The 18,130-nt window shown below is 40.1% G+C and overlaps 1 protein-coding gene across 1 annotated transcript in view; it reads right to left on the bottom strand.

Annotated features, from left to right (window-relative positions):
- Window positions 1-18,130, bottom strand: part of gabbr2 (gamma-aminobutyric acid (GABA) B receptor, 2) — a gene marked incomplete at both ends in the record, with an annotated part of 178,687 nt that overhangs the window by 10,030 nt on the left and 150,527 nt on the right. The window contains one exon of the mRNA XM_080516552.1: window positions 2,354-2,460. Coding sequence (XP_080372678.1) covers window positions 2,354-2,460 — 107 coding nt within the window. The remainder of the gene's footprint in view (window positions 1-2,353; window positions 2,461-18,130) is intronic.

Below are 18,130 nucleotides of genomic sequence, written 5' to 3'. Positions count from 1 at the left end.
AAGAAATCATTTGATAATTTTTTTTTTTTTTTCTCTAATTGAGAAGCGATTGTTTGGGTGTTTAATTCCACCAAGATATAAGAAGCCCTTAATTAGCAAATGAAACACCTTAATTCTAAAAAGGAGAAAAGATAATGCTTTTGAAATCTTCAGTGAGAGTGATTTGCTTGTTTTTGTGTTTGTTTCAGCCTGCTGAATAATTCACCGCACTCTGTGTACGGTGGCCTGCCTGCTTATTCAAAGCCTAAACGAGAGTTAGTGGAATGACAAGCAGAAGAATTAAAAGAGCAGTCATCAAGGCTTAGTGCCCCTCAGGTGCGTGAGCAGGTGGACGCGGATGTCAGGTACTGAAGAATCGTGTGCGTACGTGTTCACATGTGAGCTTGGGTGTGCGCAAAAAAGCAGCAGTGACTCAAGCCTGGCAGCTATTTTTTGCTGCGCTGTCCCTCGCTGTGCCTCATGAAGATGTGGGTTCCTGTCAATCATCTCATTCAAACTTTATCTACCGCAACACTTCTTTGTTCCTTGTCTCATTATTTTACATCAAAGCTCTTTGACTTGTTCCTGCTCCATCTTCTCACTCCTTCCATCTGTCTGTTTTTGACTTTTTCTTTTTGGTAGTACTGTTTTAACTCGGCGTGCTCTGCATCCTGTCATTCTCTTTAAGACGCTTATTATCGCACTTTCTCTGCCACCTCACTGTAAATGTAACAATGTTTGTGTCCGTTACAGCTGCTCCATCTATGAAGAGGTTTTGAGCAATGCCTGAAAGAATCAACTTTAGTAATTGTATAAGGATTACTATTTTCACGAGATTAATCACTTTAATGCTAAAGGCAGTGGCATTATGGTGATGCATTACATCATGAACCATTCGAGGTCAGAATGACTCAACTTAAAAAACCCACAACTTCAATAAAGTGTGTGAACTTTCAGGAAATCCACTAACTCTTACATTTTTATACCTTGCTGAGATTTATTGAAACTCAATTAGTTAACTTAGCTTTGAGGGAGAAAACATAGAAAATAGGTCAAAATGCCTGCATAGCTTCAACGTTTACTCAATTAGCATGTGATATTGAATTTGGTTCAGAATTGCAAAACACATTTACACGCGGGGTGATTCTTCTTAAAGCTGACTAAATCTTTTTATAATAATAAATCATGTCGCAAAAGGACTAAAATGACATTTTAATCCCACCCCAATTTGATCCTTCAGCGAGTAAACCTCATATTCTAAACTGTGATCCAGTTTTAGCTTCAAACGTTTGAAGCAGTCGAGGTGGTTGTTAAATATGAAAACCTGTCAATGTGTTTTGTTTTGTTTTTTTCCCCCTCATGCTTCATGCTGGATTCGTCTGATGATTTCTCTGGTTCAGTGAGTCTGAGGTGGGTCAGGCCAGGACAACAACATCATGTGCATTTGTTTGGCATCTCCACCCGCTGGATTATCAGTCTGTTTACCTTTTCCACCAGCAGATCAGCTTGCTGTGAGTGAGGCCTGACACCTGTGATAAACGGCTCCCGTCGAAGGGGGTTGTTTTCACATTTTTGCCTGATTTAACTGAGGGTTTACTCTGGGTATTCCAGTTCGCTCGCATGGCCCTGAAAAACATGCCTGTGGGGTTAACTGGGGACTCCAGACTGATCGTAGGTGTGAATGTGAGTGTGAGTGTCATTTTCTGTTTCACTCTGTGATGGAGAGGCGACCTGTTCAGCACCTTCACACACAGTCAGCTGAGATCGGCACCAGCTCTTGCTGATCTACTTATCTACCACTGGCGCTATTTCATTTTGTTGTAATTTAACTAAACTAATATTTCAAGCTTAATCTGTCCTATTTTATTTCTGGATCTTCTCATTCTGATTTGAGAGACTTTGAGGAAAAAAACAACAACATTTTAAACAATATAAAGGAAATATTAGTAATATAAAAGAAAGTAACATTGCTGACCATGAGTAATATCTATAATCTCGCCAAACTGTTTACAAAGGACTGAGTAAGTGCTTTGGGAGAGATCTATAAATCTATTTAGATATTTGTTTTATACATGGAACGATGCAAGAGTGGATCATTATTTATTCAAGTGGTTAAAAAGGCCATTTTAATATTTTAATTTATTTAACTGTGGCAGCCTCTACAGACAGGACAAACAGGATAATTTTGACAGAGAAGTTTTAGTACAATGACCACCTCAAGTAGGTCCATCTGAAAACCATAAAAAAACAACTATGGAACTTCTTGGAGATAGGATGACATTTCTATTCTAAACAGCACAAACACTTGCACAAAACTTGTGAGCATGTGCATTTAAGTGATACTGCTATTTTGTACGATAGTTTGTCTTCTCACCATCAGAAGTCCTTTGTAAGCATAGACGATGCCCAGCCAAATGGTCATGTGGGTGTTCTCACAGTGCTCCAAGAAGGGACGGATGGCGATGTCTCGTCCTTGGGGGTCTGCCTGTTGACAAATAAACAGAAAGCAAAGGAATTAAACACGGCACTAACAAAACGACGCCAGATGTCTGGGATGAATCTTCTGAATGTGCGGTTAAACCAATAGAAAAAAGAAATCACTGAGCAATCTCAAAAAGTAGAAACTCCCACCTGTGCCTGTTAACACCTTTCATAACACATCTCTGTCTGCAGGTAGATCAGGTTCAAGAACAAAGACCGACCACTGAAGGATATTAGTGATCATACATCCAGGAGTGTAATAACACTGTTCCCCATCTTGGCCAATGAACCTCTCCGAAGTCGACCAAAGTTAAAAGAATCTGTGCTTGGGATGCTAATGGGTACAGCTAATGACGCTTATTCGTTAATCTGATTTACATTTCCTCGCTTCAGTTTAATTTCTCAAACAATCTCTGTCACACAATCTTTCCAAACTCCCACCGTCTACTGTTTTTTTTCTATTTTCTGAAGTTTTCTTTCCATTTTTGTGATACTTCATGACACAGGTGACTTGTGGCACAAATTAGCACCTGTGGTGGTCATTATTACGCAGAGACACGTCACCCCTCTTGCTCTGTCCTCCACTGTCTCTGCTGCGCAGAGCTATAAAAGGTCTTTAATCAGAGCTTTAGCTGGGCTTGCATGGATTCATCTGAGGCCGCACCAATATATCAACTGTGAGACTCTTGGGGCGAGGCTGGGCATAATGCCATGTTGCTCTTTAGGCGAGTGTGTCTGTGTGCGTACAGGTGCATGCGTGTGTGTCTTCTGGCCTTTTTACAAAAAAGACGTCTAATTTTTCAGCAGGCTTGGGAAGCACTGACGATCACACACCAGCATATCGACATCGACCTCCTTGTGCCACACGATACCTCTTACAAGAGTCATTCTGACCTGCAAATTCTGTATTCAGCTCATTATAATGAATTCTTCAGTTATTCAGTGTTTCCCTTATGACCTTGTTGGCGTTACATCAGTCAGTCTCTTTTGGACGAACACTTAAAATGCAAATTTGTTGCTTAAAGAGCTGCAGTGATTCATCCAAAAGAGATGAATGAAATTGAACCAATATCATTGAATTTCTAGACGTCCTTCACATGCTCTATTATAGCGCACTTTCTTAGCATAAACTTTCACATTTTGCCCAGCTTCTATTTGCTGTCTCACAGCACCCATGTCTATAACATGACGACGCAAGCATTTTGCAAAAAAAAAAAAAAAAAAAAAAAGACAGCCTCCCCCCAAACAAAGCAGTCTCCCATATCTCAGATATGAAGTCAACTTCTCCACCATCTTCAAGACCTGCGATGACTTAAAAAAAGAAACACATTAAACAGTGAAGACTGCAGCGGTGGCAGTGAGTTCACACACTTTGTCAAAACTCCCTTGTAACCCCTTCAGAGAGTTCCTGTAGCAACGACGTGGTTCACGTCACTCATGTCGGCACATTTTCTGGGTGGGATGTGAGTTTTGGATTCTTGTTAGCTCTGGGTGAAGGACTGAAAAGAAGCCTTAAAAGCCATAAAAGAGGTGGAAACACGGGAAAGTGGGGCAGGAGATGACGCACATACGAACCACAATTAGTTGACGTAGTACAGAAAAGACATCCCAAGACTCAAGTGTGACATTTCCATCGAACACCTACAGGTAACTTCCTTGTGAGAGAAAACAACCAACCTATTTTCGTCCTACGTGCGGTGAGTGAGCTTGAGAAAATCTGTCCATCAGTGAAGCCTGAGAAATCTGGTTTGGCTGAAAATCTGGGCAGAGGCAGATTGTACGATTTATCGCTGGTTCAGGGAAGTGATTCAGCTCTATATTGTCTGTAAATATTGAAATAATCAATTTGCAAGCTGTTCTCCACAGCAAACTCCAGAAATTACAATGCAACGTGGACAAGGCAGTCCTGCTGAGTCTTTCTCACTATATATGGTGTCTAAACGTGCTTCATCAACATGAAAAAGACAGACATTTTGATGCAATTCTGTTTTGACAATTCATACTTCAGCAACTATGTTATAAAATGTTAAAATTTTTAGGGAAAATATTCATATACAGATTTTACAAGTAGAAAAATAGGACACAGCTTCTGTGTCATCAGATTGGTGACATATCCAGGGCGGTCCCTGATTGGTCCATGTTCAGCTATGATCAGCAAAAAAAAATGGAGAAAGTGGTTGAGAAGATGGATGAATAGACTGAAGAATAGAATACAATGGAGTAGAAATGAATAGATCAGAAAATACATTTCTTGTTATTTCTTTAAAGACGCAGCAATGTAATGACTGCATATCATCTTCAGTTACCTTCATTTATATAATGGACATCTATGAGAAGAAAGTAGTCTTCACATTAACTTGTGAATAATGACAACAATGCTTCATAATCAATACTGAGAGAAGCCTGAAGACAAACTGACAGAACCCAAACACTTTGAGGCTACAAAACATTTTCTTTCAAAATGTCTTTTCTTACTTCACAAGCTTATGAGAACGTCCACAAAACACAGTAACGTTTCATCCTCTTTCAATAGTGTTGAATTAGGTTGAAACTGATTACCTTCGAGAACTTTAAGTCCCTCAATCATCAAACCTTTCACTGACTCATTGATGTCTTGAAATGTGAGTTGCATTTATGTTTATCTGCTCATTAAAAAAAAAAAAAATCCATATATTGTTTTTTTTTTTGCCTTCACTCAGTACAAAGATTTTGAAGGAGCAACGAAGCAGCGCACAGCCATCACCTTGATTTCCGGGCGACAGGTGCACGTGATATTTATATGTTCACAGCGCGTTTCTGCAACGAGGTCAGAGCTTTTTAAAAAAAAAGAATTTCCCTGACTGAATGGCATTACTGCACCATCTTCATCTTTGTCATTTATGTATATTTATATTTTTGCTTGAGCAGCCTTTTATTCCAACAACAATGCTCCGGGAAGTCACACTTCTCGCGAATCATTTTATTCATTCAAAATGAGAGACATATTCTGCATCAGTGCTCTTTGCATCGCCGCAGCTCCAAGCAAACTTGTGTCACTAACAACTAAATGATAAGACAAAATGAGATATAATGCTTATTAGGCTTGGGTCTCTATCGCGGCAAAGCAGACAGGGGCTCTTGCCTTTTGGAGAAAAGCTGTCTGGGGAGTTGCCAGGCAACAGGGCTGTAGGCGGCAGGCGGCCCAAAAGTGGCGGTGATGGCGGTAAAAGTGCCGGTTCACTGTCATTTTTCACAGCATTAGCCCTCTAACGGGATCACTCTGGGAGGGCTACTGTGGTGCATGGTGCTGGAGGATTGTCTACAGAGAGATGGATCTCAAAGAGGCTATGGAAGGAAAGATGGAGAGAAGAGGGAGTAAGAAATGAAGGATGGGAAGAGAGAGCAAAAAGTATGGATGGATTGATGACAGGTAAAATGAACGGAATAATCTGCAGGAGCAATGGATTCAGAAATGGCTCTTGTGGATCTTATTTCCTTCAATAGAAAGAATAAATTCTCCGAGGAAGACAGTTGTTCGAAGGTGTGAATGGCATTTTGGTACATCAGAAAGAATTATGAAATGAAGAAGTCAAGGAAATGGATGAATACATCCAAACTGTCTCGCTTTAAAAAAGAAAAAATCTGTCTGAGTGGTTAGAGATATTTGCTTCAATGCTCGCAAAGACAGAATCGGATTAAAGTTTGTTCCTGCTTTCAAAACACTGGTGAAGGAAAAATTTACACTATCAGTCTGCCTCTTTGGTCTTTTAGGTTCTACTTCAAAACTTATGAACAAGGTTCAGTTTGTTATGTTTGCGGTGAGCAGGCAATAAGTTTGGACCTTTGTTTAAAATAAAAATAGCCATTAAAGATTTTATGACTTGATGTTTTTTAACAGAGCTGTAATAGGTAGATAAGTCACTTAAATTATATTTGTATTTTAAGTGGTGAGATGTAGAAATGCCACTCACTTCGGTATTTTCTTATTTGAACTCGTAATTTCTTTGCTTTTTAAACTTTTTTTTCCCACTTCTTCTTTCTCTTATACATTTACCTAATACTTAAAATGTATGACGTGTTTAAAAAATTTAGGATTTTGACATGATGTGAACTCAGCAGCCGTTTTTTAAAGTCCTTTAGAAGCAGTTTAGAAGCTAAAAAAAAAAAGCCCAAATCACAAGTGACTCCATTTGTGTCTCCCTCACTGTCATCAGGGCTTGTTTGCTGACACGGATCTTGTTCTGACTCTATTTCAGCCTCTGGCCATCGTGAAAAGTTGCGCGCGCGCGTGTGTGTGAGAGAGAGAGAGAGAGAGAGAGAGAGAGAGAGAGAGAGAGAGAGAGAGAGAGAGAGAGAGAGAGAGAGAGAGAGAGAGAGAGAGAGAGAGAGAGAGAGAGAGAGAGAGAGAGAGAGAGAGAGAGAGAGAGAGAGAGAGAGAGAGAAAAATGAATGATCATGTACACACACACATACAAATGTTTAAAATTTGTTACTTGAACTTCAAGCTGAAATCAGATATTTGTATCTTTGTGTGTATATCTACACGATCATTTGAATGTGCGTGGATAAAAATCAGCATGATCCTTCATTTTTCTGAATGTGTTGTAATATGGATGTCTGAAAAAAAATTTCATCAAGGGTAACTAATAATGTGCTTAGTTTTAAGAATATTAATTTAATTTTTCCCATATTTTCTCAGCAGCACATTTACTTGTCAGTGAGTTTTATTTAAGCTATGTGACAGTAGAGTCCAGATTTCCCACTTCTCTTTCTTCCTCTCTACTGATCTGCGATTGGTGACATGCTGGGCGTCACCAGGTGGCTTTGTGGTTTGCTGATGCCCAGAGAAGCAGGCCTGCCAACTGTTTTCCTGGGCACAGACAAGCAGAAAACCACACAGACACAGGGCTGCCTAATAGATATGTCACACAAACACATTACCCTGCGTGACACAGGGAGTTCTTAACACATTACAGCAGAGATATTCTCCGCATTGGTTGTTGAATTGAAGGTTGTTTCAGAAATTAGGAGGACGTACAAAGCTTCATGTACAGCATTGCTTAGTTTATCATTAGAAATGTAAAGAACATAGACCGGAAGATGAAATATACAGAAAAAATGTGGGAAAGTATAAGATTTGATCAGCAGTAGTGGCCTGAACAGTGTGCTGGAGTTTGTACGTTCTCCCAATCCCTGTCTAAGTGTTCTCTGAGAATTTCTGAGAATCTCTTACATGTAGAAATGATGTGGAAACATTTTCTCAGTTCAAACTTCAAATTCCTCCCACTAAAATTAATTTGCAAATGTTTGAATGTTTCTATTCTGTCTAATTTATTGTGAGTCTGTGCGTTACATGGAGACAACAAGCATTAGGCTCCAAACCTGTTGTGACATGTCTCCACGTACGCTTAAACTGCTCCCAGCAGGTAGTCTGGAACACTTTCGATGTTGCTCGGTTTTGTTTGAGAGGAAATGTTGACTAACAAAACAAGAATCATATTTTAATTTACCTGTATACGAGACTGTGATGACAGATCTTGACACATCATGAAGGAGAAAAAGATATCTAAGTGTTTGTAAGGCATGAAATCTTAAAAGAAAATGCTTCTACTGTGATGACACTGACAATAATCTCGTTAGTGTGCAGCATGAGCACTTATCGAAATAAATGGCAAACTGTAGTTTACATGCTTTACAAATGCAGAAAATTGCTGAAGCTAAATTGGAACTGTATTGTTTGTTTGCTTTTTAATATGATTTTTTTTCAAACAGAAATCCTCACTAGAACCTGCAGTGTATTGACGAATCTCTCAACAATAAACACAATAATGCTGAGAAGCTCTGCTTTTGAATCTCAGCTCAGCCTCCCTGCGGAGGTAATGGTATTAATAAAAAGCTTTTTTTCCCCCCTCTCTGTTCCCGACACTGATGTCCATGTGACAGCACCAAAGCACCTGATCACTTGATGAGAAGCACAACTTTAACAGCTGATGACAAACACTCTGTGACTCATCACAAGTCATCTGATGGGGCTTAGAAAGCAAAAATAAAATCCTCCAGGAGAACGTCCCAATTCATCTGATGACGTTAGATAACATAAACTCAATATGCACATAAGGATTTCATGAATTCATGACTTTATGGCATGTTACTTCAAAATGTATCTGTTTATTTGACCTTGAGATGTCTCCTTGTTCATGAAATATTTCTCTAAGGTCTTAATAGTAAATTTACTAAGAATATATTTCAGAATATAAAGCGAATTTGTGACATGACCAGACGTATTCTCTGCTTATGATTTACCTTTAATAATTAATTAAGTTTTGACACTTCTCAGTATGGCAACACTGCAACAAACAAACATCATGGTTGATTCCAGCAGCTCTGCGTCGATGCTGCAGTCAGAACACTGGAAAACAAGCTCACAAAGCTACTGGTACCATGTATTTTAACACTACATCTACCTAAATTTGAATGTTGATGTTAATTTGTAAACCATTGCACAACAGCAATTCTTGAGAACAATTCTTGATGATCTTAATGTACTGACATTTGAAGCCCACAAAGACTCAGTGTGCATAAAGACTCATTGAAATGCACAGAATGAAGTCAGTACAGACTGATCCTGGTAAACCACTCCACCAGTATTCAAGTTGCTTCCTTCTGGATGCAGCTGGAATATTGTCGTCTCATGTATGTATGTTCTATGTTTTGTTTTTCATCTCACTGCATCTAATTGCACCCCCAGGGGGAAGATAAACGTCGGCTGATCTCTATCATCTACAGATAAAATCTGCATCAAGCCTTACTAAGTTACAGAAAGGTCATAATTCATACATATTAGTTAAAAACCAGTTATTTGTATGGAGATTGTGCACATTTTGTAGCTTTCACAAAAAAAGAAATAAAAAAATCTGCTGTTGTGTTGTGTGAGGACGATAATTTATTGTGCTCTAAGTGTAGGACGAACAAGCCAATGAGGACCAGTCAAAAGAAGGAGCTCCAGATAAGCAGTCAAAGGAATGAGGAGAATGGAGGGAAGGACGGGGCGTCATGCCCCCAGCTGAGGATGACCTACATGTGCAGGGGCCATTGGTGGCAGAGCGGCACGATGCTACGGGCACTGCAAGCTATGTTTGTGTCACCCATCTAACTTCAGTGTGTGTGTGTGTGTGTGTGTGTGTGTGTGTGTGTGTGTGTGTACATGCATGTTTCTGGGTGAGAAAGCCTGTGTATGTGTTTTACTGTAGTGTCTTAGTCACACCAGATGGGTGACTGGGATATTCCACCCCAGTGCATTTTCGCAGATATTATTCTGGCTCACTTGAGAGAGAGAGGGAGAGAGAGAGAGAGAGAGAGAGAGAGAGAGAGAGAGAGAGAGAGAGAGAGAGAGAGAGAGAGAGAGAGAGAGAGAGAGAGAGAAGCAAAATAAATGGAAGTAACAGACAAAAAAACCCCATGAGGACTGATAATTTGCTGTTTTTTATGCGACATCTACGCATGCATTCATTCTTCAATTGCCCCAGTCCTTCATCTTCATTAAACTATAGAATCTACATCTCCCTCCTCAGTTTCCATCCCTCTTCCTTTCCACTTCCCCACTAATGAAGATAAAATGATCTCTTCACTTAAATGTGTCTGTCTGCATTTGAATATTTCTGCTCTCCTGCTTGCTTGAGCATCCAACCTCTTTTCTTCTTTTTTTATAATACAAGCCTGTAATCCCATTTGAGGACTAATCCCTCTGATAAAACCATGGCCCAACGACCTTCTAACCACCACAGGGCCAAATTGGCAGTGGCATGATGAAATTGTGAAATGATTTTTCCTCCTGTTGTTTGCCTCTCTACAAGAAAAGGGCATAACAATGTTTCGACAAAGACGTGATTCATGTTTGTCAGATAACGGGCTGACCTACCAGTGCTCATAGAAGGAAAACAAACGGCAGCTTTATGTAGAGGGAAATTACCTGCTGGCTTTTAGTTCATTTCCTCTTTGTACTGAATGGAATTCACTTATGTGAATCCAGAATCCAGCTCCTGTTGGTTTCCTCTCGTTTTCAGCGGAGGTTGTAAAGCGTGCGTATACTGCACCACTCAGATCGACTCGATTCGTCAGCATGTGTGTCAAGTCCTGCATTTTACCTGAGAATCACATTCTTGAGGCTTTGCCAGCATCTGATGGTTGTGAAGCATAAAGCGTGCGCCTTGTCACACCATCTAAGACAGCAGAAATGTGCTGTAATTCCAGTCCTGTGATAAAATGTTTGCTTCGGAGTTCGGTGCTCCTGTCAGCACGGCCAGCAGTGGTGGCAAACAAATTAATTCTCACATATGATATGTTTTGGGCTTTCTGCAAGAGTTCGGCAACAAAATATGCAAAAGGTGCAGTTGTTTATGAGCAAACACACTGTGTACCTTTACTTGTCATTCACATAGCAATTACAGGCATCAATTTTTGACGTAAAGGTTCAATGAAAGGAGCAGTCGGGAGATGATTTGAGGGAATATGAGGAAAGGCTTGATCTACTGGATCACTGGTGATTATGTCAGAAGTGTAAACTGAGAGTTTATGCTAATAGATTAATGTTCAACATACAACTATTCTATTTCTGAAAATGTTTGTATCATTTATAATTATATCTGTATTTAATGCTGCTCTCAGCAGAGGAGTTGTTATTTTGGTGAGAAGCATTTCCTCAGCTAACCAACCATGACTTTTGTTGCAATCTTTTCTGTCACTCTTCCTTATTCTAAAGTTTAACTTTGCGACAGATCAACTCCCTTATTGTGTTTTCCATATTTGCTTTTACTAGGAAATATTAAAAATATGCAATAGTGCTATATGCTTGATAACTTTCTCTACGAACAAGCACTAATGTATTGAAACTCTTCATATGGATTCTGACATTATTAGTTTGTCACATACAAACTGAAAGGAAAACCTGTTCGCGTGAGCATACAATTGAACATGCTTTACACAGGATTTTTAGTAAATCAATCCCGAAGTCTTTTAAATTGTCACACTTGCATGCTCATTCGAAAGAAGACACATTCACAAAGTTCACAGAAAAGTCAAACCAACACACACAAACCAACACACACAAACTTAAATTCAATGAAGAGCAAACTCTTCTTAGTGGCACTAAAATAGACCCATAAGTGCTCTGGAACCAACTTATTTACTCACTTATGCATTGCCATAAAAATATAACATAATGACATGCATAAACAGATACACAACGCTACATCCTAATGAAACGTGTGCACACGCACGCACGCACGCACGCACACATGAGGGTGCAGCTCCCTCGGCTCCAGCAGGGAGCTGCCTTAACTGATTTATTAAGAGCTAAACGCGTCATTAGTGTAAGCGGCTAACCCTGAACATTGGGCTCATTAGAATATGCAAATGCTGCGGTATAGCCTGGCAGTTTGCGAGATGTTGAGCTGAGGCTTTTGTTATCAAAGGCTCCAACTGTTTTTTTTTTTTTTTTTATGGCAGCTGCTCTTTAACGTAACTCCCTGTCATAATGCAATGCCTTCCCATTCAGCCGCTCAGGGCTGTATGGCGGCGGTAACTGCCTTATGCCGTTGCTGCAACGACTGTGGAGGAGGTGGATGCATCATTATGGAAGGTTGTGCAGCACTGGGGAATTCCATGTATTTCTTGGGAGGTGGTGTAAAGCCAGAGTAGTGGGAATACTGTTAATGAGATTTGTATACTGCTGGGAGGAGGGAACCTTTCTTTGGAGATATGATAGTACATTGCTGCAGAGGTGGAAAACATTGTTTTTTATGTGAAATGTCTGTACAAGCATCAGGTTGAAGGGGGATGCAGGCCTCTGCATGTCAGTCACAGGCAGATGATTGACCGTGAAGTGGCTCGCTCGTTCAAAACAACTTTGTTCTGAAAGTAACTTCAATTATGCAGACTGATTGATTTTTGTTAAGTTGTCATTGAAGCGGCGTCAGTGTCAAGCTGATATCTTGATCACTGCAAAAACAGTCTGTGTAACTGTTGTCCCACTAATGTCTGATGAAGAATCCTGGCTTGTCATTGTATTCAATCATCCTTGCAGAAGTATTCATTTGTAATTATTTTACTGTGAGACCTTGCTGTTTGACAGTGGCACTTTTAAACTATGTTGTATAACTTCTTTGCATGATAAAACTTTAACTTGTGGAACTGTTGCTGAGCCCATGCAGTGGTTTACAAAGCAGAATCATGTAGGTTGTTTATACAGTGAGGGCTTGCAGATTTTCAGTGTCCAATAATGACCTCCAACCTTTCTAAGCTACTCTAAATCATCTTAGAAACTGATTCCACCAACTCTTATCCCAGCTAGCTATGAGCAAGAGCAGAGCAAGAGCTCATATGTTGTTTATGATCTACTATGAATAACATTTTGTAATCACTGTCAAATTCCATTTTACATTGGGGTCGTTGTTCCCGTATTGGCCTGGCAAATGGTGAAAGAATGAGCAATAAGAAATGAAAGTTGAGCAGTGAGCAGCTTATTTCATCTCACGTGTCTGGCACAACCGACATGTTTCTATTTTGATCTGTCAGCTGTTTGCATAGAACAAAATCCCAGTTCACGCTCTGCGTGTGTAACTCTAGCCCCAGGTGTATTCTCCTCCATTTGATGTGCGTACATCCACTGCTTGCACACTGGGCTGTTTGCACTGCCAAAACAGTGGCGCTGAATTCTATTCATCAGTTTTATTTATACTGCACCAATTACAACACAGTCACCTCCCAGCATTCAAACACTCAAGTGCTTAGTACTGCACTCCAATGCATCATGTGCAGACACAGATGGAGGACTGAAGCTGCTGCTTCGCTAACTTGCTGCCTCCTCTACACGGTATGTATAAACACTGTGATGTGAATTCAGTTTGCCGTCTACAGTTTTCTCTCATAGGCCCCTCCCCATCATCCAAATGAAAAAAAAAAATCATTCAGGCCACACAAACATGCCCCTTTAACACCTGGGTGTCGTTCTTTATCTGAAGGGCCACAATCAGGATTTGTGGGTCTGAAGAAGCTCGTAAATCTCTGGTGATTCAGTGACAAATAGAAGAGCAGAGGATAAGCCATCTGATATGACAAGTTACTCTCACACATCACCTCAGGTACTTCTCTTTTTCTTTCTCCTGAGGTTCTCTAGATCTATACCTCTTTCTGGTGCGGTGCTTAAAAGAAAATCTTTATTTTGGACTCTTTTCCCAGTTTGCCAGCCAGGTCAGTGGTTAATGTTTCTAGAACTTATCCGCAGGTATAGTCCTCTGCAGGACCAATGGGCCCTCTGTGTCCCTTGAGATCATCAGTCAGGTTGATCCGTGGAGTTGTTTAACTAAAGCAATGATTACCACTTAATCGGTACAATTTTGTGCTGCATGTTTTGACAAGAAACACACACATTTTTTTTCAGATAAATCTAATTTTCTATGTATAATTTTACAGTTGCTCCTGATTGGAGCGCCGGGAATGACTTCCATTGATGACCTTTTTTCATTTTTCCCCTTCATTATTGTACCTGCTACACTGATTTTCTTTATTGCGTTCACTTCCCTTCTGTTCTCCTCAGGGCCATTTGCTCTGCCTAATACCAGACGGGCCTTTGGTGCCACTTCCTTTCATTGTGAACCAGTCGTAGTCATTTTAAAACACAATACGGCGACATAAAAGCCCAGCGTCATTAGGTTAATAATAAACTCCCATTTTACCTGCTTTACACAATTTCCCATTATCCATTGTCAAACAAACATGTGCAAGACACAGACTTAATTCCATTGTCATCTTTACTCTTCTTGGTTGTTTACACTGTCTGATAAAAGACCATTCTAGTATATCCTATGAAATATACCTCAGGAAACACTCCCTGGAAATGATCTGCCATGTTAAACATTAATTGAACATGCAAGCCTACTATATTTGAGCCCGCCACAAGCTAGCGCAATATGTTCACAGAATTAATTAATTTGCTTGCAGATACTTTCAGCTCCCGCACCTAATAACATCAAATGCAACAGCGATTTTACACAACAAGATAGCAGACTATAAATGACCTATTTAACCTTCCTGCAAATATTAATTTATCTCATCCTTTATACAGGAGGAAATTGGGAGGGGAAATTCTCCACAAGGCATTTTCCCATTAGAAGAAACAAACAGCCCAAGACCATTATTCTCTGGAAACTCACAGTTGTCGTATTTGATCACCCACAATGCATAACAGTCAGCAAGAGGAATCTCTGTACTTCCAGGAGAGGCTGAAGACACAATGCTCTTTTAAGGAATATATCTCTATATGTCTTTTTCTCTCTCTACCTCTCCCTCTGTCCCTGCAAACCACGAACAGTAATTGAGTCCTTTGAGGCTCAGAGTTGCCATGAAGCCTTGAGTTGTGGCTGCTTAATTGGCTGTGTTATTCACGAGCGAGCCACAGTGTACAGCTCTGAGTTGGTGATAGAGGCCTCTAAGTCCTGTTTGTCTACTTTTCTGAGAGCATTTTGCATGGTATTCTCTGCACATACTGTGAAGTTGTTTGTCTGGCTATGTCTTTGTATATTAGAAACTTTTCTTTGTAACACAAATCTATCCTGCATTTTATGCTGTTGTCACTTTTTGAAAAAGTGAAAATTAATAACACTCTTTATGCCAGCCTCATTTACTACTTGTTGATTGCAAACCCTGCCATTGTTCTATTGGACTCTTAATTTCTCTTAAATCAGACTTGTTTTATGTGGGTATTAGCTAATAAATGCCATCCGGTCTTGAATTTTAACATAGTTATATTTTTCTATTAGTTGCAACTTAGCTTTTCTGTTTGTTTTCGTCAATTATTTTAAGCTACAAATAATATAAATATATATTTTTTACTGATTTTCTTTTTTATATTTTTGCTACTACCCATCTATTATACCATATATTATACTGCAGTAGATGTGGGAGAGGCAAATAACAAAAAACACAGGTCATTAAAAGTGATCCACCCTTGAGGAAACACACGCACGCACACCCATCTACAGGCTTGTAAATGGCTTGTTTGGGTGCATGCTACCTTGCTACTTTCACACCTCCCTTTCCTTTTACAGGAGTCTGGTGTTTCTGGACCTACAGTATCACAAATGTCTCCATTTACTGCTGGACATGAACTTGCAGAGCAAAATTACTTTGGTGCAAGTGAGCTGGCTAGTGTTTGGATAACCTTATGTGATCTCTTACTTTGATAAAAATCTTCCGGTAGATGAAAGGACAATAACGCAGACACAGTTATTCCACTTTAGTGACAATTGCATTAAAAGAACATTTTCAAAGCTGAAAAAGAGAAGAAATACATATAAACCTGTATTGTAGAATATTGCTGCTTCTGTTGTCTCGATCAATGTTATCCTTTTTTATTTCTGTATGTGGTCTTTAATAACCATTTCTTTCCTTGTGCTTCCATTTGCACATGTTTCGCTCAAACCCCTTTCTTCTAATTCTTTCCTCCCCGTGACAATCTTGTTAAATTTGCTCCTTTAGCCACTTTTTCCTCTCTTGGTCTCAACCTATTGCCTTCAGGGTCCAGCTTGGTGATTGACCTGAGGGAGAGACCTAATGATGCAGAAATGTAGCAGTGCTCTGCAGGTGCCACGATGCTGTGGGATAACAGGACAGAGGCAGACACAGGCACACTCCACGCTCCCACAATTTTAGGCACACGCACAAGTACTCACACTCTCCGGCCCAGCTTCAGACACACGAAGGCAAATGCCCCCCCACACGAGCTGCACGCACACGTGTCGGGGGCTAGCCGGGGCGGGAGCACAAACTGTGTGCCGCACTAAGAGCCAAGAAGAGCGAGTTATATGATAGGAGCATCAATAGCAGCCTCCAGCAACTGACACAATGAGTTCAATGCCATTGGCCCAATATGACAGCCCTGCCAGTACCTAGCAACCTCTGAATGGAGGAGACACACACATGCACATATCCACACAAGCTTGGGTGAGTCAGACACTCCCAGGGGCATCTCTCCACCTAGCTAAAGCTTGGCTCTGACAAACACAACACCTTATGGTTGGCTACTGGTGCCCAAGGAGAAGCAGCAACACAAACAATATGCCAATTCAGATTTCAATATCTTTAACTTTGCACAAAGCACAACAACTCCTCACTCAACAATCTTAAAGCACTTTGTACAGAGGAAATTATATTGGAAATTAGGTAGGCTTTAATGTAAGCCAGCAGAGCTTGATCAATTTGCAATGTTTGTGTTTAAAGCGAAACGTGAATGTCTAAGGTAGATAGCATGTATAAACAGCAGTGTGAGTACAGTAGAGGTTGATCAGCCCTCTGCTACATCAACAGCAGGCAGGAAATCCATAGGAGCTTAACAGTCAATTACTTCAACTGTCATTGGCCTGCCTCCCCAAGGACAACAACCAGTTGCTCCCAAGAATGATGCAGCAGCACCAATCACACCCCGAGGAGGATTCCCACCTGAGCCGTGGAGATGACATATGGTCTGAGAGTAGCCAGAAAAGCCAGGCATTGATCACTGCAATACGCGGATGAGTGTGTTTGGTCCGTTGACACACATGAACAATACACTAATCACGAACACTAATCGCCACAAACTACAAAATGGAAGATGATAATGATTTACAATACTTGTGCACGCTTAAGGCAGAACAAATATTGAGCTCTGTGAGGGCTAAAAACAAGCACATGTATCATAAGAGGAAAAAAAACAACTTTATCTTAGACATATCTTTTAAGACACATTCATATCTTCTGCTGGGGAAAAAAAACACTCAATTTCTTTTTTTTTGCAAGGCGATTTTTTTTTTTGCTGTCAAGGTAAAGACTGGTGTATTTAACATTGAATTGAGCTTCCTTTTCTTTTCGTTCTAGGACGCTGAAACGCGCAGCTCAGGTAGTGCTTCAGTCTGAAGAGTATACTATACTTGCACACACTCTCTGTAACACACCTACTAATTATCCAATTTCAGTTATTTTTCTTTCCAACCTAATGCATCTGTGGTAAAACTCAAGAAACAAGCCAACTATCTCACTCATTGCTGTCTACTATTCCACCTGTTCTATTTGAAGAGGGAACCACAGGCAAATAAAATTCCTATTAAAAAGGACATCAAAGCACATGACAAAAGCTTTATAGACAAACAGTGTCTTATATTTTCTGTTGAGCAAGGATCCATGCTTTTAACAGGGATGGGCAGCAATTAGAGCAAATTGTCGTAGAAAATCTACTGTGTTATGTGCAGCTTCACAGAAAACTATCGATGCACTTAATCAGCAAACACACTTTTGTTTTTTTTAATAAATACAAATAAAACTTGTATTGCCAATCTGTTTGAACCTTGAATATATTGGTTCACATTTATAAAACAGTGAGGATGTGAGCTGATTGTATATATGCTGAAGAGGAGCTAAAGATGTGATTCAGTTCATTATCTAGTTGAATTGTTTTAGATTCAAAGATGGTAAACTGTCCTGGCTGTGCCACTTTAGACCATGCTGTGCCTACTGCACTTGACCTCTTGGATGGTGTTCGGTCCATCTGTCATTAATACAGCATTTTCCAAGTTAGGGTCACAGAATGGTAGAGGCAATCCGAGTCAACTGTGGATACGCCCTGAAAAGCTCACCAGTCAATCTCAGCGAACCAACAATAACA

This window comes from Blennius ocellaris, assembly GCF_963422515.1.
Source record: "Blennius ocellaris genome assembly, chromosome: 20".
NCBI classification, from domain to species: Eukaryota; Metazoa; Chordata; class Actinopteri; order Blenniiformes; family Blenniidae; genus Blennius; species Blennius ocellaris.
This window is presented reverse-complemented; position numbering and strand designations above follow the sequence as displayed.